Raw genomic sequence first — 21824 nt, forward strand, 5'->3', positions numbered from 1 at the left:
CAGTCCTGTCCATGTTGCTACAAAGTTGGATATTCGTCCTTTCTGATGGAGGCATAATACTCTATAGTGTATATGGACCACATCTTCCTTATCCATTCGTCCGTTGAAGGGCACCTCGGTTCTTTCCACAGTTTGGCGACCATGGCCATTACTGCTATAAACATTGGGGTACAGATGTCCCTTCTTTTCACTACATCTGTATTTTTGGGATAAATACCCAGGAGTGCAATTGCAGGGTCATAGGGAAGTTCTATTTTTAATTTCTTGAGGAATCTCCAAAAAACTATTTAAAAAAGTGACTATAGGGGTGGCCGCGTGGCTCAATCAGTTAAATGCCTGCCTTCAACTCATGTGATGATCCCACGGTCCTGGGATCAAGCCTCATGTCAGGCTCCCTCCTCAGCATGGAGCCTGCTTCTGAATCCTCTCCTCCCAGCTCCTGTTCTATTTCTGTCTCTCTCTCTCTCAAATAAATAAATAAAATATTTTAAATAAACAAATTAAATTAAAAAGTGATTACTATGAAGTTCAGAAATTTGAACATTGAGTGAATATCTGATTACATTAAGTGATTATTATTAAGCTGCAAAAGTGGTATCATGGCTGTCCTTTTTAAGTCCTTGCCTTTAAGAGATAGGTACTAAAACATGAAATAAAGGGGTATGAGAACTGCTTCAGAATCACACGCAGGGGTGAGGTAGGAAGGAGGGCAAAGATGCAACAAGATTAGTCAAGAGCTGACTACCTACTGAAGCTGGGCTAGAAGCACTCAGGGATTCAGTATACTATGATACCTACTTACAAGTAGTGCAAGTTTGAAATTTTCTATAATAACAAGGTCTAAAAGAGAAGATACATGCAGGGTACCAAAAGAATCATTACTTTAGAACAGGGTTAATTGATTCATATTGTAAGTATACCAGTTTCTAGACACGGACTATGGCCTTTAAGGACTGAATTTCACTTTGTACATTTTTGAAATAGGGATGATACTAAGGTTATTGTTATGAAGACAAAATAATATAAAGCACAGTGAGATGCATACTGCGGTCCCTTGTACATCTGAATTCCTTAATTCATTCAAGATGAGAGAGGAGAGAGGGAAGGGGAGAGGAGGGAGGGAGAGGAGAAAAAACATATCTAAATATTCCTGGCAAGAAACTGAAGCCACTGTTCCACCCGTGGCTCAAGGTCCACTCGGGTACAAACTAACACTCAGCTAATGCCTCCAAGACGAGGGCATGTTAGCACTGTGCTCATTCGCTTTTGTCCTCCTTAATCAGACACAGGCATCTGTCTCTGTAGAGGGCCCCCCTGGGTGTTACCGTTCAGGTATATGATGACTACATGCCTAGACTTCACTCAGGTCAAATCTTATGTTGTAAAATCACCATTCGGCAGGAGTATTTATATGGCAGGATGTGCAAAAGGAAACACGTAAAATAAATGGTCTTAAATACACATATTTCACAGATCCTAATAATTTATCTATGTAGGCTTTCTTTCCAAAAAGAATTAATCTAGCTTCACACTGGTCATTTAACAGATAAAGTGAAGATGGATGACTTAGTGAAAGTTCACATTAGCAGCATATAAAGGATCTGACTGCCAAAATTTCTTCCAGGCAGAATTACTTCCTTCATATCAGTCTACTCAGGAACCCAATGACCATTTGATCTGTCTGTCCATTTTTTCCTTGCCAGTATTGCCAGGTTTTTCCTAACCTTCTACCCAGTCCCTTTTAATTATCAATGAACTGCACAAATGGCTTTAACTGTCTGTTAGATCCAGACTGCATTTTCATCCCTCCCATCTGGTTTCTCCACTAGAGAACTGACATGGATGAAAGATGTAAGAAGAGCACCTGATCCACCGGAGGCTGACATTCCCAGGGTGCTGTCCCAGCTAACTCAACCCAGTACGCATCACTATTAAATTTTCCTCCATCAATTTTCCATTGAGGATGGAAAAAAAATTATGAGTCACTGTGGACCTGGGGCCTCTAATACTTATAGCCTCACGTCCTCATCCTCTTTCTCTAAAGGACAGTGATTTCCCCACTGTCACACCACTCCTGGTGTCAAATACTTGCCTTTCTACTTACAGTAAGTCCATGATTTCAACTGTGCTTGAAAATGGGAGATGATCTAAAAGATGACTGGAATTTACTACTGACATTTATGATTTCCATCTCTTTTTAGCCCTCTGTAACCGTGTTCCTGGGGAAAGACCAGGAATTCCATCCATAATCTTGACTTCTGGAGGGTCAGGAAGGGACACTACAAAGCTGCTGACGCCATCCATAAAAGCCAACCTTTTCCACAAAGAGCCAGAGTGAATATTTTAGGCTTTGCAGGCCATGGGGGTTTCTGCTACAGCTATGCCAATCCTGAGGTAGGGATCCAAAACAGCACTGGTCCTGGGCCCAGGAGCTTACAATCTGGTCAGAAAGGAGAAGCAAGCATTCACTAATCGAAGAAGAAATGTGTGATAAAAGAAACACAGGTCCTTCAACTCCAACAGGCCATGACTGTGTCTTTGTTTTCAGAAGATAAGTCTGGTGACAGTGTGAAGGATCAAGTGATAGAAGAACGGGGCTGGATCCACTCAGTCAACCAATGTTCCTTTGTGAGTATGAGACCCCTGCCAAAACCAGGAGACGCCATCCTGTCCTCTGACATCGAGCCCCAACCCCACTGTCCTCATAACCTGCTAACCATGACACCAGCCCTTTCTCTCCCCTTTAAAGGAAAAGCCATGAAACACTGGGGACATTTGGGAGGGGGTGGGGAATCACCCAAAAACGCACTATCCTAATAGAGCTGTTTTTGGTTGTTTTGCACAACCGCCTAGTTTTCCCCTTATACATATATTTTTACACACTTGTAATCATAGATGTAGGACATTTTATACTCTGCTTGGCCATTTTCGGGTCGATCACCTGTCTCTGACATCTTGTGGTCCCTCTTGGAGCAATAGGTTCATTTGCTGGGTCCTATGAAGTTCCTCCTGTTCTCATTCTGGAAACTTACCCATTCCCCTGGATTCAATTACTGATCACCTACAGATGGCCTCTGTTAGCTGCATCTCTAATTCTGACCGTCCACTTCATCAATTAGAGAGATTTATGACTGGAAGCATTTCAGTATATATTGCCCATTACTATCCCCATTCCTTCGATCCTTCCACCTTCTCTATTACTCAAGCCAAACGCAGGTCTAACCCCTAAAACCTAGTCCTTCAGTATTTCATGTTTAAAGAAAGGGACAGTCCAGTAATGCAGGTTCTGTCCCTTTCCCTCCAGTCCAGCAGCCAACACACTAAGGAAACCAGTACTGTCTGATCTCTTTCCTTCCAGAAAATGGGAGGGGAAGAAGAACAGGAGATGGTTCTCCTGAGCATGCACCGATTTGTGACAGGGGAAGGAAATGGCAACCATGAGCTCTTCCTGGTGGTGGGGAGAGGACGAGCATAGAGTCCCCTGGATTCGTGGAGGACATGGGCTGCCCAAGCCAGCATCACCACCAGCAAACATTACTGTCCCAAGATGCCAAGAACTTGGCTGTGACCCTACTCTGCAGCTTTGTAGCCAAGTGCCCAAAGACAGCCTCAGTTCTCACAGGAGGGCTGTCCCCACATATCTCAGAACTGTGCTCCACTGCCACGCCCACAGTCAGAGCCCTGAGAACATCCCAGCCACTAACCCAGAATTACAACATCTTCCTGCTTCCCTGCTCTCAACTTCTTCTGTAAAACTGTCCTACATACAGCAGTAATTAATAAGTCTCCTCTTCCAGTCCCACCCAAGCTTTATTATCTGCCACTTTATCTACCCCAAAGCTCTAGTAACAGGCATTTCTGATTTTCCCTCAGTCAATGTGGTAGCTGAACAAGGGTACTGACAACAGCTCTAGAGTTGTTAGGGAAGGTTATGTGTTTAATGTTTGTTTTTGTGGCAGCTTTTTTTTGAAGAGAGCTGGAAGTAAGAAAGAGCTTGATTTCCCCTTCCTCTAGACTGTCCTAAATTACTGGCTTTCTTTTACTTAAACTGCTTATGAGGGGAGGAAAAAATAAGACAGGTCACTTAAATATTTGCCTTTCTACTTACAATACTAATTAGCATTTTTCATGAACTGAAACTCCTTTTTTTTCCCCAAGATTTTATTTATTAGAGAGCGAGAACATACGCACATGCAAGGAGGGGGTAGGGCATAGGGAGAGGGAGAGAGACTCTCAAGCAGACTCCCCACTGAACATGGAGCCCAATGCAGGGCTCACTGTCACAACCCTGAGATCATGATCTGAGCCAAAATCAAGAGTCAGACACTTAACCAACTGAGCCACCTAAGCATCCCTACAAACTGCACTTTAATGAATGGATGGAGACGTTAGAAGGATATTTTAAGTAAAGTTGGGAATGATTCATGAGAAGTCTAAGGCAGAAGCAGATAGTCTCTGAAGGCATTAGACTCTTTTTTTTAAAAGATTTTTATTTATTTCACAGAGAGAGACACAATGAGAGAGGGAACACTAGCAGGAGGAGTCAGAGAGGAGAAGCAGACTTCCCACAGAGGCGGGAGCTCGACGTGAGGCTCAATCCCAGGACCCTGGGATCATAACCCGAGCCAAAGGCAGACACTACCAACTGAGCCACCCAGGCGCCCCGCATTAGACTTTCTTGACCATAAGGCAGTGAGCTGGAGATACTGTAATCCAAAGTGTAGGGAGCCTCTATTAGTCTGATCAAGGCACACTCAGATGAGGCTCTCAACATAATTCCACAAAGCGAGTATCTGAAGAACAGTGGTCAAGGTTAAGGGAACCCAGAAGGACTGATGAGACCTCTAGCGACTAGCAGCTCTGCATCCTGTTAGCACTCCTGAGGGCGCTGGAAGAAGACAGTGTTTCTGAAGCTGTGAGGAGAGGCGGTGACTGGAAGCTCGTTGTACGGGATGGAGGCATGGCCAGATCACAGTGCTGAAGTAGGATGCTATGGGGCAAGAGCTCCCCCCAACTTTCTGTATTCTTTGATTATCTGCTAACGTTTCCCACATGATGGAAGCAGGATACAGCTCCCCTCCATTACTTTCCTTAAACCCCAACACACAGACACAAGACAAAACAGACAGGAAGGGGAAAGAATAAGCAAGGACAGAGCCCAGCTGACAAAAAGCTTTATATTCAACACTTTTTTTACTACAATTTGAAAACATTTCTAAGCTCAAGAATGTAAAACAATTTATTGCTGCGATACCTTGGGGAATAAGAGTAACAGTCTAGGGGTGCCTGGGTAGCTCAGTCAGTTAAGTGTCTGCCTTCGGCTCAGTTCATGAACACAGAGTCTTGGGATCAAGCCCCATGTTGGGCTTCCTACACAGCAGGGAGCCTGCTTCTCCCTCTGCCTGCCATTCCCCTTGTTTGTGCTCTATCAAATAAATAAAATCTTTAAAAAATAAATTTAATTTAATTTAAAAACGTGTCTGTAAGATGAACAAAGCTTTCTCAGATTTCTTTAATACTATGATACTGGTACTAGCCTGAAAGAAGTTATGTCAACTTTCCCTTGGTAGTCCATCAAGAAAGCAATATTCTGTGTGTAATAAATACTAACTGGTTCTTACTTGGCCTAAGTGAAATCCATTCTTCTTTCTAAGATAGTGGTAAACCACCAGTGATTTAAAGAACCTGCTCTCTGGAACAGTGTCCCCCTGCAATCACTGATGGAGCTATTAAAGACCACTCCACCCTTCCAGCTACAGAACCGGCTCAGGACAGCAAATGTTATCATACCAGTAATGAACACAAGACAACAGCCCGTGTCCGATCATCAAAATTCTTCTTCAAAGATGAGAGGAGGAGAAATAGGAAGAGGTAGGAAAAGAAACCCTGGGTAAAAGAGAAAATAAAGATTCTGTTTTCTCTCCTTGCACTATGTACGAGACACAAACACGCCAGGAGAGGACTTGTTAATGGCCCTCCTAAAAGAGAGAACAAGAACTAAAAAGGAAACTCCTGGGTCTGTTGCGTATTTGCCTTAGTCTAAAATGGAAAAGTAAACAAAATAATACTCCACAATCTTTGTTGTCTGATGTAAGGATAACTGGCTCTCAGCTACTTTAAACAAAGTTGCAATCACTCATTATGCAACAAATTCTCTAAATGACTTAAAATGTTTGGCTCCCAAGCAAGAGTGAAAAACAGATGTAATATTAAAGATTCCAATTATGAATAACTCCTTGATAAGACCCCTCACCAGTGCTAACAATTAATTTACGAACATGAATTAGTTATGAATTCAAATTTTGGCAAAAAATTAAAGTAAATGAGGTGGTCTCAGCACATCTTCCATTAAACATGTTCTTGTTCACCAGAAAAAAAAAGAAAAAAAGGAAAAAGCCTGTATGTACTAAACTATCAGATAATTCTGGTTGCAAATGAAATAAGATCCAGCTAGAAGTGTCTTAAACAGTTCAAACATACATTAAGTATTTGAGTAAGAAATCTGGAATTAGAGGACTCTACGACTGGGTCAGAAACTCAGCCAGTTTAAGATTCTCATGGATTCTCACAGATACGAAATAGTTACCCAAGCTCCAAACGCTGTACCCTTTCCCGGCAGCATCTGAAGCAGGAAGAAGAGGGTTAAGAAAAGACGACTTTTTGTCCTAAGCCACTTTCTTGTCAAAAAGAAAACCCCTGGGGCACCTGGGTGGCTCAGTGGTTAAGCATCTGCCTTCGGTGGCTCAGGTCATGATCCCAGGGTCCTGGGATCCAGCCCTGCATCAGGCTCCCAGCTCAGCGGGAAGCCTGCTTCTCCCTCTGCCCTTCCCCACGACTCACACGCATGCGTACGCTCTCATAAAATCTTAAAAAGAAAAGAAAGAAAACCCTTTTCTGGAAACCCTTCTCTCTTACATCTCAATGGCCAGAACAAACTTATACAAGGACCCTTAAATCACTGACAAGAGAATGAGGTACTCTCACTGACTTAGAACAATCATGATATATTCCCCTGTGACTGGGCCCAAAACATATTAGCAAAAAAGAAGAAAACACTATAGTGTAGGCAGGCACCAAGTGTATCATTCAGAGAAACTCCTGCATAGTAGCTTCAAATTCAGAGATAGTGAAGTTAAAGAGGCCCCAGGGCCAGGGGGTGGGAGGTGTAGAGGAGTGGGGTATGGGTCCTGGGCTCAGAGGACATACAGGGCCCAAGCAGAAACTGAATAAATGAGGCGGGCTGGGAGGAAACTGCACAGCTCTGGACAGTGTGTGGTCTCCAGTTCCCAATCTATTTTAAGCTCTTATTTCAAATACCAGCAAAGTACAGTAGAGTTAAAGAATAAATAGATATTCTTTCTTTAACCTTTACGCAAATAGAGGTGAGACGCCCTTCAGACTCAGAAATTATGACACACTGACCTCTTACTATGGATCGGAGATCATAGTGCCTTACACAACTGATCTCATTTAACTTTTTTGCCTTTTTTTGTGGGAGAAGCAGAGAGAGAGGAGAGAGAGAATCCTAAGCAGGCTCCGCGCTCAGCACAGAGCCCTACGTGGGGCTCAATCTCACAACCCTGAGATAGGGACCTGAGCCAAAATCAAGAGTCAGATGCTTAGCTGACTGAAGCACCCAGGTGCCCCACATTTTGCTTTTTAAAATAAAATGTTATGAATTAAGTATTATTACCACCCTTATTTCTACAACTGAAGGAAGCGAGACTTGGAGAAAAAAGTAATTTCTCCCCAACCACATGACTTCTTGGTATTAAAGCAGGGGACAGTGTGTGCCCCAGACTCTGGAGTCCACAGAAGCTAGACACAACTCCTGAAATGAGTGCTCTTGCCCAGCTTCCATAGTCACTCGGAAGGGGGCTTCTGAGTTATGGCTGAGTTAGCTAGCTCCTTAAAAAGCCACCACATTAACTTTTCTCAGCCCTGAATACTCCCTTTCTACACAGAAAGTGTTTTTAAAAAGCTACACCAAGGCTTAGGACTTAACTACTTCTGTAACGGATCTTTCAAATTCTTCAGATCCCAAGCTCTATCGTGAATGCCAGTCCCTGACATGGAAGCTTGGATTTGAGTATGTGACTGTACCAGTATAAACACGTTACTCACATACCTCTGTGTGAAGACCTGCGGATTGCAAGCTGTCAGGTATAAAAATCCCTGTCCTGCAGTATAAAGAACAGCATCTACGAACTCTACTCATACTACTCCATTTCATGTTAATCCAGAAATCGGAAACCACTACTAAACCACTCTTTGACAACCTTCCCTGTTATCTGTTTACTGTCCTTGTCTTCTGTACCATAGGCTCCTGTTGTTGTCTGATGTAAGGATAACTGGCTCTCAGCTACTTTATTTATGGATCCCCAGTACCTGGCACCCTGGTATAAAGATGTACACCAAACATTTGTTGAATAAATAGCCAACATGATATTGTTGTTCTATTATTTTCTTCAGTGATATGTTAGACTCATAAGATATTCGGAAATAGAGCACCTGGGTGGTGCTCAGGTCATGATCCCAGGGTCCTGCGATCAAGGCCCACACTGGGCTCTCTGCTCAGCAGGAAGCCTGCTTCTCCCTCTCCCACAACCCCTGCTTGTGTTCCCTCTTTCTTTGTCTCTCTCTGTCAAATAAATAAATCAATCTTTAAAAAAAAAAAAAGATATTCGGAAATAAAAAGCACACTGATATAAGTGAGTTACTCAAATAATTTCTCTTCCATAGTTCTACTCAGCTTTAGCATGTGAGTTTTATAATACACAAATAAAAGGTCAATTTATTATTGGCAACGATCTCCCACACAGTATACAAAGTGTTCGGTCAAACTGTACCCACATAACCAAACTACCCAGGTGGGTTTAGATCAACTACCACTTCAACATACTCCATCCTGCAATTATCTTTACTCGATGTTCTTTTATACTTTAGTAAGCAATGGAAAAATTCTAGAACTTTCCCATCAAGCACAGACTCCAAATAGTCCTGTGTTAGATAATGAGATCCATGTCTTACCAGCATTCATATCTTTAAACTTCTGCTTTAGCTCAGTAGGAGTGAAACGATACTGATCAAGACCATCGTTCCAGTAAATTCGGTCCAAGACTTGAAGATCTCCTCCAATCAGCCAATCTCCTTGTTCCATAACCATCTAATGGAAGAAAGAAAATGTTTAAACAGAAACCAAGATCAAAATAAGTAAGAACATTTCTCACAGGAGCTACATGTAGCTCTAAGCTACCCTCATCTTAAGGCCAACGGTAAATCTGTTTGGCTTATCAACTGAATTGGGATTAGAGATGTTTTAAAATTAGAATGTATTTTATAAGCCCTCAGAGGGTTCTGGGACACAATGAGTAATTATGACCTGTTAGGTAAAAACATTCTCTTCACTGTTGTTGTATGCTGATGAACAGAAACATTTGTAACCCTGGGTCACCCCAGCCTCTGTGTTCTCCAATCCTAAACTTTTGAGCAATTCAAGTGATGATGGAGCTGGACACAAATTCATACCTTCCCATCTCCACACCACCTCAAATTTCTCACAGCTTTACTCCTGCTCTTTCCCTGAGAGGAGGGATGTAACCTCTGGACCTGTCCATTTCCACAGCACAGCTCCAGCTCCCCCTTCCTCCCTCACCCCCCTGCCCACCCTCGCTTCAGCGTCTGTGCCAATAACGCACCTAGATTGCTACGGTCCCTTCCGACCTGGTCTTGCTTGCCAAAAAGTCCTTCCCCACCCATCAAACCATTCAATCAGCAAGTATTTATCGAGTAACTGGCCGTGCCAGGGTTTGCACTAGGCACTGGGGAATACAGCAGCAAACAGGACAGAAAAAGGCCTCACTCTAACAGAGCTTGCATTCTAGTGGGACAGACTGAGCAGAAAGCAGGCAAGTGTCAGCTAGTGAAAACTGTTAAGAGAGAACAACCAGGGCAATGGAGCAGAGCTCCTGGGGATTAGACTCAATGACATTTCAGTGAAGAGTCAGTGAAGGTCTCTCTTGAGGAGGGTGGCAATGAACCCAAGGTGACTAAAAGGAACCAGCCATGGAGTTCAAGTATTTCAGGAAGAGGGGCAGCAAGTACAAAGTCCTGAAGTAGAAACAAAGTCCTGGAGCTTTAGAGGAATGGAAAGAAGGCTAATGTGGCCAAAGGCCAGGAAAGTCAGAGCTTCCCAGGGGGAGGAGCAGAGGTAGAGTGAGAGAAACCACGAATAAGGCCAGGGCCAGGCCCCACTGGGCCTCACAGGCACTTGGGTTTTATTCTAATTGCATCAAGCAACCCCTGGAGAGTTTGAAAAGGTGAAATGACAGGCTCACATATAGTTTAAAGGCTCACTCCAGCTGCTCTGAGGAGATCAGACTGTGATGGACATGAGGAAGCAGACTGCAGGCAGGGCAGAGAGACCTGGAGAGTGTGGCCAGTACCAGAGCAAGGGGGATGGGCTGGGAACATCCTGCACAAGACCATCAGGCAAGCTTCTTAAAGCACCTCTTTGCTTGGGCCTCACTCAAGCTCCAAGGCTGCCTGTAACCTCTCCACTCCTAGCAAGGCACAAACGGACACCACTGTCACTGTGGGCAACTTGAACCCAGCCTAAGACTCTCCAGGATTCTACTTGCAAGGATCACTATAAGGACAGTGTAAATGACGGAAATGTGGTTTGAAAAGCACGAAGCAGAAATACATGTAAACCACTCATGACCCAACAAGATCTTAACATCTCAGGGTAGAACGCTATCTTCCCTCTGTCTTCCCAAGGTCCTCTCTCCTGCTCAACAACCAGTCATCTCTCCAATGCATGGAGTCTGCTCCTCCTGCTTCCTAAAACTGGAATTCTGTTTTTCACAGTTCCTCCTATCACAACCTTGCTGGATCCTCAAGGTTGCATACCAAGTACTAAGTATCCCAAGAAGTTTATGGATTACTCTAAATAAAACTGGAGGGGCACCTGGGTGGCTCAGTGGGTTAAAACCTCTGCCTTCAGCTCAGGTCATGATCCCGGAGTCCTGGGATGGAGCCCCGCACTGGGCTCTCTGCTCAGCGGGAAATCTGCTTCTCTTCCTCTCTCTCTGCCTGCCTCTCTGCCTACCTGTGATCTCTGTCTGTCAAATAAATAAAAATCTTTAAGTAAAAGTGGAAAAAACACCAATAATTGCTCTCTGCTACAGATTATGGAAGAGGGCTTTGAAGCCCAAAGTCCTGAATTCAAATCAAACCCTCATCCTACCTGTTAGCTGTATAATTCTGGTCATGATATTTATCCCCTGTAAGTCTTAATTTCTCTATATGTAGGATAGAAATGCCACCTATCCTTATAGGTTTGCTTTGCCGTTCAAAGAATTTACATAAGTAAGCATGTTTTGTAAACTACTATTTATTATTAGTAACTGTAGAATTTTAATACCAAAGGAATGTCTGATACCATCACTAATTCAAACTCCTTATTTTCTAAAACAATATCTCCCTATCTTAAAAAGTTTATCACTTTTTATTCCTCATGAGACAAGATTTAGCACATTGACATGACCTAAACAGATGTCTTAAAAATTGTCTAGACAACCTACTAAAATTTCACTTAATTTCTTTTAAAGCTCAGAGTATACTTTAAAACAAATGACAGAAATTTTACTTCAGTGATGACATTTCACATACAACACATAAAATACATGAGGCCCTTTGGAAAGACTAACTGGATTTCACTGCTTTCATACCAGAAACAAAGCGTTCAATTAAAACCCCAATCACCCTGCCGTAGGCTCCCACAGCACCTGCCCTCGCAGCCTTCCTATAGAACATGATGTCTGCTCCCCACCAGACAGTAAGCTCCAACCATACAGAGACTGTGTCCACTGTTACATCAGCCCTATATTCCCAGAACCAGTACCTAACTCAGGACCTAATGTATAGAAGATGTTTAAAAAAGATTAACTAGAGGTGCCTGGGTGGCTCAGTCAGCTAACTCTTGATTTCAGCTCAGGTCATGATCTCAGGGTTGTGAGAACGAGCCCCACATTGGGCTCTGCGCTGGGCATGAAGCCTGCTTGGGATTTTTTCTCTCTCCCTCAGTCATCCCCTTTTTACCTCATAAGAAAAAAAAAAAGATTTACTGAACAAATATTATCCAGACCAAAATGACAAGATCATGTGTTCATCACACTAATCTGAGATCCAGTGTCCATTCTGCAAAATATCAACAATCCCAAAGGAATTGTGAATATACAGGTAATGCCCACACTTCAACATACACAGTATCGGCCCATGGAGATAAAATGCAAGGTTTGTTAAGGACCTTGATGTAAGGGTGGTTCTTGCATGTTGTTCCCCACTGTCTGGCACAGCGTTCCTCCTTCCTGTGCTCGAAAAACTCCGGGTTGCGAAGAATGGCCACACGGCGGCCCTCGTACATCAGAGCAAATGCTGTACAGCCGTCCAGTCTCTCTTTATCTTCGTGAGTAGCCGGTAGAACTATAGGCACTGACAAGTTAATGACACCTCCTGCAGGGCACAAAAGAACAGAAAGCACACAGTTTGCATTACTCAACAGGACTCATAGCCACCTTTCACTCCAAAGGACACTCTTCAAATAATACAAGATTTATGGGTCCAGTGACAGTACCCGCCAAAGAAAATCAGGAGAGAACAAACAACCACAGAGGTTAAAAAATAAAAAATAAAAAAACAGCAAACATTAAGAGCAGCAACACTGTGTAGCAACATACTTCTCACAACAATTCATGAAACTGTCTTTGGGAAGAAAAAAATGGTCACAAAACCACATTAGTAAAAGAAACTCTTTAACAAGGACGAATCAGCTGATTACACCTAATGTCACCCAAAATATAATGAGTACCTCCAATATATCAAAGACAAAGAACGATGTTTCCAGGCCTTTCCAGGAACATGGAAACCTTTCCAGTAAATATATTGTGAGTGGCAAGTGTACTTGAGTATACTTGGGTTTCCTTGAGACAGGAAGACAAAAACACCCAAAAGTATTTTTATTTCTTGGTTTTTAATCAGAATTGAACCAATGTCAGCAATTACTGGCCAAGAAACAGAGGAAGTAATCAATTTGAACCAAAATGTATGATCAGTGAGACAAAGCACATTCTCAGTTTCCAACCTTCCAAGCTCTAAATGTTTTTTCTAATCGGGGCGCCTGGGTGGCTCAGTGGGTTAAGCCGCTGCCTTCGGCTCGGGTCATGATCTCAGGGTCCTGGGATCGAGTCCCACATCAGGCTCTCTGCTTAGCAGGGAGCCTGCTTCCTCCTCTCTCTCTCTCTCTGCCTGCCTCTCTGCCTACTTGTGATCTCTCTCTGTCAAATAAATAAAATCTTAAAAAATATATAAATAAATAAAAATAAAAAATAAATAAATAAATAAATAAATAAACGTTTTTTCTAATCACTGTCCCCAGGTTAGAAGGAAAAAAAAATGCACTCTCAAATTCATATGTGGATCTTATTTACATACCTAGTAAAAGTATAATCTTTTGGAAATCATGGCATGCCTTCTTTAGACAAAAGATGTCAATAAAATTAATGATAACTGGTTGGCTGCTTTAAAGTTACCAAGAGGTACAGTTTAAAAGGGAAAATTAACAGGTAGATTTGTACCAAACCCAGACTAAATGACTACTAAGAAGTCAGTCCACAAAGACTTTACCATTGGTTCTAAAGAAGAAAAACCAAAAAGCAGTATTTAACACTTTTATATGATAAAATTTAAGAAAAATGACTAGGAGTTATAACTTCTATTATCAATTTCACTCCTTAGTTAAAAGAAATCATAACAAAGAAGAACATGGTAGCAATTTAGTAGGGCTCTGTAACATTTAAAAATATTTTCTTTAATGTAATTAATTAATTTTACCAACGGTATACAAAGGTTCAGGCAGCTGAACTATCATTACAATATACTAACCATCAATTTCCTTGGCACCTTTTCCTTTTTCAGTGTTTTAAAAGAAGAATGATCCCTTTAACCATCTGTTTCAGGACTCCTTAACTTGGACTCCCTGATCCCTTATTAGAACACTCAAGCATGGATTTCAGTAGAGCAAAATTCAGTACAGATGTACACTTTTCAGAGACAAATTTATCAAGGTGCTCCAGTGGATACTATATTCACTTTCTAAATACACTATATTCACTTTCTAAATACACTCTCAGTCCCAATCCCCAGGTTTTCCTTCTCTCTGCAATAAATGACATGCAGGAAAACAAAATGGGGAAAGAAAAGATTTCATAGTTTGCTCAGGGTATTCAGTACTGATGTACCTTAGTCTTAAAATGCTACCTCCATTAAAGACATCACCACTGTTTTTTATCAATGGTGATGAATCTGTGTCATTTCTCTTCCAGGCTCGATGTACTAGAGAAGTAAATGGTCTTACCGTCCAGAAGACAATCAAAGTGAAGGCACTGCAAATACTCCCTCTCTCTCATAAAGCCGTTCAGTGGGGTCGCCCACCCTTCTGCCAAAACTTGCACCCACTGCATATCCACCTAGCAAACGAGACAGGAAAGGAAAGTTTTCTACTTCATACACTTAGGAACAAAAGCAGCAATAACCTTTAGAAGTTTAATTTTGAAAGCAATGGGAACAAATACCTCAAGAATGATTATAGATTATACAAATCTAATAAAGATTAAGGGCACTAGGAAAATGTGCATTTCTCCTAATAAATGTAAATAACATTAGGCTTCAAAGCATTTCTAATAAGGATAGCATCTCCTCCACTAGTAGTTCTCAAGCTTTAATGTGTTATAAGAAACCCCGGGAAGGCCTTTATTAAAATAAAGATTGTTCCACCTCCAGAGATTCTATTTCAATCATTTTGCTGTGGGGCCCAAGAATTTGTATTTTTAATAGGTTCCCAGAAAATCCTAACAGTGATGGTCTGGAAATTAGACTTTGATAACTACTGCCTCAAACTAAAGCAAACCTTACATAAAAATATTTATCAATGGGGCGCCTGGGTGGCTCAGTGGGTTAAGCCTCTGTCTCCGGCTCAGGTCACAATCTCAGGGTCCTAGGATCAAGCCCCACATCAGGCTCCCTGCTTAGCAGGGAGCCTGCTTCCCCTCTCTCTCTCTGCCTGCCTCTCTGCCTACTTGTGATCTGTCAAATAAATAAAATCTTTAAAAAATATATTTATGAGAACAAGTTCCTCAACAATGTCAGAGCACCCCTCATTTTACAAAGACTGTACGACTTCTTCATCTTCAAGACTTGTAGCATCTCCTACCAAAAGGAGTTGGTGGACTATGTATCATTAAGGCAAGTTGGATGTGCTCATTTAACTGCGTGTGTGCACACGTACTGTGCATATGTTTCTCAAACGAGAAAAGATAAAGCAACTGCCAAGGGGTGTGAGTAAAATGTAGCTTACTATTTATTCCCTAAGTATGCCGGCTGATGTGTTTCACTTCACATTCAAATAACAGGTATTCCCCCTCCTTCCATTCACAGGAACAATCATCTGCATAGACCAAATTGTGTCACCTGCTTTCAGGCTTTCCTCTCATCAATTATTCCTAACTCTCAGACCTGGCCATTATCTGTTCCCACCAAAATCCAATTCTAGATGGTATATGTTAGGAACTGAATGTCTGTGCCCCCCTCGAATTCCTATATTGAAGGCCTAATCCTCAGTGTGACTCTATTTGGAGTCCTGGCTATAAGGACAGGACACGGTTAAATGAAGTCATTAAGGGTGGGGCCCTACTCCAACAGATCTGGTGCCCTCACAGGGAGAGGAAAGACACCACCAGAGCTCCTTCTCTCCTCTTTATGATGACACAGAGAGTGAGGGCTGTCAGCGAGCCAGAAAGACAGTCTCACCAGCAATGGCATCAGCCAGCACCTTGATCTTAGACTTTCCAACCCCCAGAACAGTTAGCAGAGTCATTTTTTTTGCTTAAGCATTCTGGTCTACTGTATTTGTTATGGCAGCCCACGCTAATACACTACGGACTTAAGATGAATTCTTTTAATTAATTACTTTTCATCCTGCCATGCAAAGAACAAACCACAATATTAAAAAAGCTACTGTGTTTCTGGGTTGTAGAGTCTGACTGACCTGGATTCATCTTCATTCATTCTCATATTCTCTCTCTAGCCCTGTGTGTGGGGGTTCATTCGATGCAAAGTATGTCGGTGACAACATCTGTTCCCTTGCAACAGTCACCTTTCTGAGGGGCTCTGGTCTCCCAACTCTCCCCCTCTGCTCCCCCAGCATGTCTTAGCTTCTGATCAGACCCAACCACACAAAGTGCATCAAGTAATCTACTTCTAACCACGGATTTGAGTAACTACTTAAAGAGGCTTTCTCTAAGCCCAGAAGTTTGTTGGTGGGTGTTTTTTCTGTTTGTTTGTTTTCTTTTCCTCCCTAATTTAAGACTTAGTGCTTCCCTGAGTATTCTGGATTTTTACGAACTAAAAGAAAGGCTAGGAAAGTCAACTTCTGATCCAGGTTCTCAGTCCTTAATCTCCCCATTTATTATTATTATTTTTTTTATTTGGCAGATAGAGGTCACAAGTAGGTAGAGAGGCAAGCAGAGAGAGAGGGGGAAGCAGGCTCCCTGCTGAGCAGAGAGCATGATGCGGGGCTCGATCCCAGGACCCCAGGATCATGACCTGAGCCAAAGACAAAGGCTTTAACCCACTGAGCCACCCAGGCGCCCCTAATCTCCCCATTTTTAAAGTACATCTAAATGATACAGTTTAAAATGCTCTAATATTTCAAAATGATAAATTACAGTTTCCATTGTCATCATACCCAGTTTAGCTGAGTAGTTGGGGAGGGGGACACTCAATGTTATTAGAGGTGACATATACAGAATTACTCTTAACAAAATAAGAAAGAAATTCAGGGTTTTGGCAGAATATTATGAAACCTGTTTGGAGGGGGAAAAAATGTTCATTTTAATTATTGTACTTATAGTATTCTGAAGCATTAAGAACCCATTCTTTCTGGTAAGCTGAAAACTTTTATTATTAAAGATTTTATTTATTAATTTGACAGAGATCACAAGTAGGCAGAGAGGCAGGCAGACAGAGAGGAAGAAGCAAGCTCCCCGCTGAGCATAGAGCCCAATGCAGGGCTCGATTCCAGGACCCTGAGATCATGATCTGAGCCAAAGGCAGAGGCTTAACCCACTGAGCCACCCAGGTGCTCCTAAGCCGAAAACTTTTATACAATCTTTGGTCTGCTGTTTCAAAATAGGTAAATATTATTAGGGCACCTGGGTGGCTCAGTCAGATAAGCCTCCTACTCTTGATTTTGGCTCTGGTCATGATCTCAGAGTCATGAAATGGAGCCCAGCATCAGGCTATGTGCTGGACATGGAGCCTGCCTAAGGATTTTTGCTCTCCCTCTCCCTCTGCCCTTCCCCCCACTTAAAAAAAAGTACATATTATGACTAAAACCACATCAAAGCCATGATATTTTGGGAATATGGCTTCACAAATTAAATACATTTCCCATCCCTGGAAATTGTGATATAAACTATAACTATAACCCCTACCATCACCACCCACGCCCTTAAACATAGTTATTAAACAAGATTTATAGATAATGACTATATGTTAGGCTAAATCACTTGGCACGAAAAGCAACAAAGCACTTACTTTATTAATTTTCAATGCTGGTAATGTCTCTGCATCTGTTTTTGCCAGATGGAGTTTATTTTCTGGCACATATAATTCTTTTACTTCGTAAGAGGCATCCACAGGTACAATATCCTATACAACAAAGAAAGTACAATTAAATATTTGATTCAACAATTTAAAGTTCTCCAAAGGGTATATTAATGAAGAAAATTTAACACCCCAAAAGGAGACTTCAAAACAAAGTATAAAAGTGGGCTCTGAATCCTGTGCCTCCCCAGTCAACTTTTCCTGAGGTCTGCTGGTCTACTCTCAACACATAATATGCCACGTACAAAAGTCTTTAAGCATCACATCCCATTACCTAGTGACGAAGAATGAATTCTAAGAATGTGCCACTGATGTCAAAATCAAGCAACTGCGAAAAACAGGTGACCTCAACTAAGAGGTAATAAGAAGAATTTGGGAACAAACAAAATCACTCTAAATACTACCACTCTCATCTTTAACATGTCAAAAACCCTTTTATTTCAGCTTTCGTATGCATCTTTATCCCTAGAGTCACCAACGCCACCTTCTCAGTCAAGCCACAAGGTACTCCTGAGTACATCAGCTTTACCCCTACTGTTGTGGTTTGAGAAACAGCACTTTTTGATACCATCTGGAATGCAGTCAAGAAGTTTCATGTGAACTCCAAGTACACATTTACACAACATTGGGACAGTCCTTGTCTCTAAGAACATAGAAGAATGTATCTGTAATCACAACACAGCTCCTTAGAGGATCTCTACAAGTCTTGCTCACTTGTCAGACCCCAAGGAATAATTACCAAAATGTGTTTAATTGCTTCAACTTTTTTTAAAGCCAAATCTATTAGGTCACCTTTATAAGCATACAAAAGTGGCAATGATTAAGGGCTTTTCATACATGTATCTCATCCAAGCAATACTTTGTTATTCAAAACAAAATAATTCTCAAGAGAATGAATAGATAAGCCACAGACCAGAAGAAAATATTTGCAAAAGGCATATCTGAAAAAGGACTGTTATCTAAGACACACACGAAGAGCTCTTAAAACTCAGTGGTAAGAAAACAAATAGCCCCATCTTTTTAAAAAAATGGGCCAAAGACCTGAACCAAAACCTTACCAAAGAAGATATACAAATGACCAACAAGCATATAAAATGATACTCCACATCATGCCATCAGGGAAACGGCCAAAATCCGAAACACTGACACCGCCGGCTGCCGGTGAGGCTGTGGAGCAACAGGAACTCTCATTTGCTGCTGATGGGAATGCAAATAGTGTAGACACTTTGGAAGACAGTCTGGCAGCTTCTTACAAAACCAAACACACACTTAGCATACAATCCAGAAACTGCGCTCCTTGGCAGTTACCAAACAAGCTGAAATCTATGTCCAAACAAAAACCTGCCCAGATATTTAAAGCAGCCTTATTCTTAACTGCCAAGACTCAGGAACAACTAAGATGTCCTTCAGTAGATGAATGGATAAATTGGTACATCCAGACAATGAATGCACTAAAAAGGAATAAACTTACCAAGCCACGAAAAGACATGGAAGAAACTTAAATGCATATTACTAAGCAAAAGAAGCCAATTTGAAAATGCTGCTTACTGTATGATTCCAACTATATGACGTTCTGGAAAAGGAAAAACTATGGAGATGATGAAAACACCAGTGTTGCCAGGAGTTATGGGTGAGGGCGGGCTGAGGGGAAATGAAGGCAAGAGGGGATTTTTGGGGCACTGAAATGATATGATACTACAACAGTGGATAAGTATACATCTGTCAAAACCCACAGACGTAGAACCCCACTGTAAACTATGAACTTTGGGTGACAATGTGTCATAGTAGGTCTTTCAACTATAACAAATGTACCACTCTGGTGAGGGGTGTTGATACGAAAGGTTGTGCTTGGTTGGGCGGTGGGGTAGGGTATATGAGAACTCACTCTACTTTCTCACTTTTGCTGTAAAGCTAAAACTGCTCTAAAAAATAGCCCATTAAAAAAATGCAAAACAACAACAAAAGCAATTCAAAACAAGTATCAACGGACAAACCAGAGTTTCAAATCTGGTTGCTATTTTCCTGACTAAGCGAGGAAAGTAACTTCCAACTTGTATTTGGACTTACGGATTTATGTTAATATCTTCAAGAGAGGAGAAAAGCAGTCATATATGTGTATGGTGCCACTACTCAAGCAGCCCCTATGGGTTCTGAAATCTAGAAAGATGGATGCTCCTACATTTCTCCTCCAAAACAGAACAAAATAGACATAGTTCAGCACTAGCTAAATCAAGTGTCAAAATCAGTCTGCTCCCATTGGCAAATTCAAGGCTTCTGATCTTTCTTAGGATAAACCCAAGCATGAAGGAAAAGAGAAAAGAATACAAATTAAATACAGGAAAGAAACACTGCTTGCTACAATACCAAGTTTAGCTAATTATTTGTGGTGTGCAAACATGGGTACTTTCTGGGAGACCCCTTTGTCCCTCGAGCATCCCACTGTTCACAGGAGGAAGAAAGTGGAAAAGGGAGTGTCTACAACATAAGCCGTGCACAGCACAAGACACTTCATATACCTTTCCAGGCCTTCTGCAGTAAAGCTTCCTGCAGGCACCCACAACTGAAGGCTATTCATTGTGTTTATGGGGCAAATACTACATGAGGGCATTCAAGACAATGGTGAAGGAAGAATGACACCTTCCACCAGCTTCCTATAGATAAAAATACTATACAACTTTGTTTTAATGAGGCAGATTATTTCTTTCTTTTTTTTCTTCCCAAGAGCATGAGCATGGGAAGGGGTGTGGAGGGAGAGGGAGAGAAATTCTTAAGCCTACTCCCCACTGAATGCAGAGCCCGATGCAGGGCTTGCTCTCAGGACCCTGAGATCATGAACTGAACCGAAACCAAGAGTCGCACTCTCATCCGACTAAACCACCCAGGCACCCCAAGGCATACTGCGTCTAGTAATGCCAAGCTAGAGAGGCATGTCTTAAATTTTGCCAATAGTCAAAGAAGCAGTTAAGTATACATACACGATCTATACACAATACTTGATTTCACTGTGTACCTGAAGAGGAAATCACATATAGAAAAGTCCCTTGTTTTCTTTGTATTTCAATTTTATCTCAATAAAACTGGAAAGAAAAAAAATGACCTATAATCTAGCAAAAGAAATAGCTTAAGGTAGTCTATTCTGTGCAATAACAAGGAATAATTTCAGAAATCACTGTTAATACATTTATTTTAAATTATAGCAGTTAAGAGAATTTGGAATTGAGAAAAACAAACCATCCCACATATGGTTATCATTGTCATTTTTATATATTCCCTCCCCATTACAGGGCATTGGCGGTTTCAGGAGTCTGTACAAAACCTATTGTTTCATCGACTAGAAAATAAAAATTCAGAATCCACTTTTCCTACAAGAACAATATGACATGCATTAGGAGAACTGCACGCACTCTGTCTGTTCAATTAGATTCTTGGATACGTAAAGCTCTCAAAGGCATCTTGAGACATACCCACTTTTCCTGCTGCAAAATAAAGAACTGAAACCCTCCACACTTGGAATGAATGCTAAAATTAATTTACACAAAAAGCATTCATTAGGACTTTCACAAGGAAGAGTGTGATAAAATTCCATAAAACAGACTTAAAATTAAATACATTAATCACAAAACATTAGGGACATATCTTCAAAACCAAAAAGAGGCAAGAGAAAGCAAGAGGTTAGTTATTCCTGATGTTTACACCTGAGATCTGAGGTCAAACTCTACCAGTGCAACCTTGAGAAGGTCACCGCCACATCTCTGAACCGGTATCCTTTCCAGCTGTTAACAGATATATATACACGTATGTTACAGGTCTGCTGTGAAATCCAGCAAATTAAAATACCTGAACTGCAGGGACTGACATTAGCTGGACGCTTCCTGTGAAACCAACATTGTCCCAAGGACTTCCTGGGAAGAGATGCATTTAATCCTCATACAATCCTACCAAGGAAGATAGAAGTATTTTGCTTGAACAGATCTGGAAATTGAGGCTCAGAAGAGGTTAATAACTGGCCCTGAATCCCTATTGTTCTGTCTTCCAACACACTTAACACATAATAAATACTCAATCGAGCAAGTGTGCCACATTCCAGGAGCTGTTCTAAG

General features: G+C 41.6%; 1 protein-coding gene across 1 annotated transcript in view; it reads right to left on the reverse strand.

Annotated features, from left to right (window-relative positions):
- Positions 1-21824, reverse strand: part of PAPSS1 (3'-phosphoadenosine 5'-phosphosulfate synthase 1) — a 99295-nt gene that overhangs the window by 33029 nt on the left and 44442 nt on the right. Inside the window, exons 6-9 of the mRNA XM_032333085.1 lie at positions 17656-17769; positions 14417-14528; positions 12311-12516; positions 9031-9166 (exon numbers count right to left, since the gene is read on the reverse strand). Of these exons, the coding sequence (XP_032188976.1) occupies positions 9031-9166; positions 12311-12516; positions 14417-14528; positions 17656-17769 (568 nt within the window). The remainder of the gene's footprint in view (positions 1-9030; positions 9167-12310; positions 12517-14416; positions 14529-17655; positions 17770-21824) is intronic.

The sequence above is a fragment of the Mustela erminea genome, chromosome 2, assembly GCF_009829155.1.
Source record: "Mustela erminea isolate mMusErm1 chromosome 2, mMusErm1.Pri, whole genome shotgun sequence".
Taxonomy (NCBI): Eukaryota; Metazoa; Chordata; class Mammalia; order Carnivora; family Mustelidae; genus Mustela; species Mustela erminea.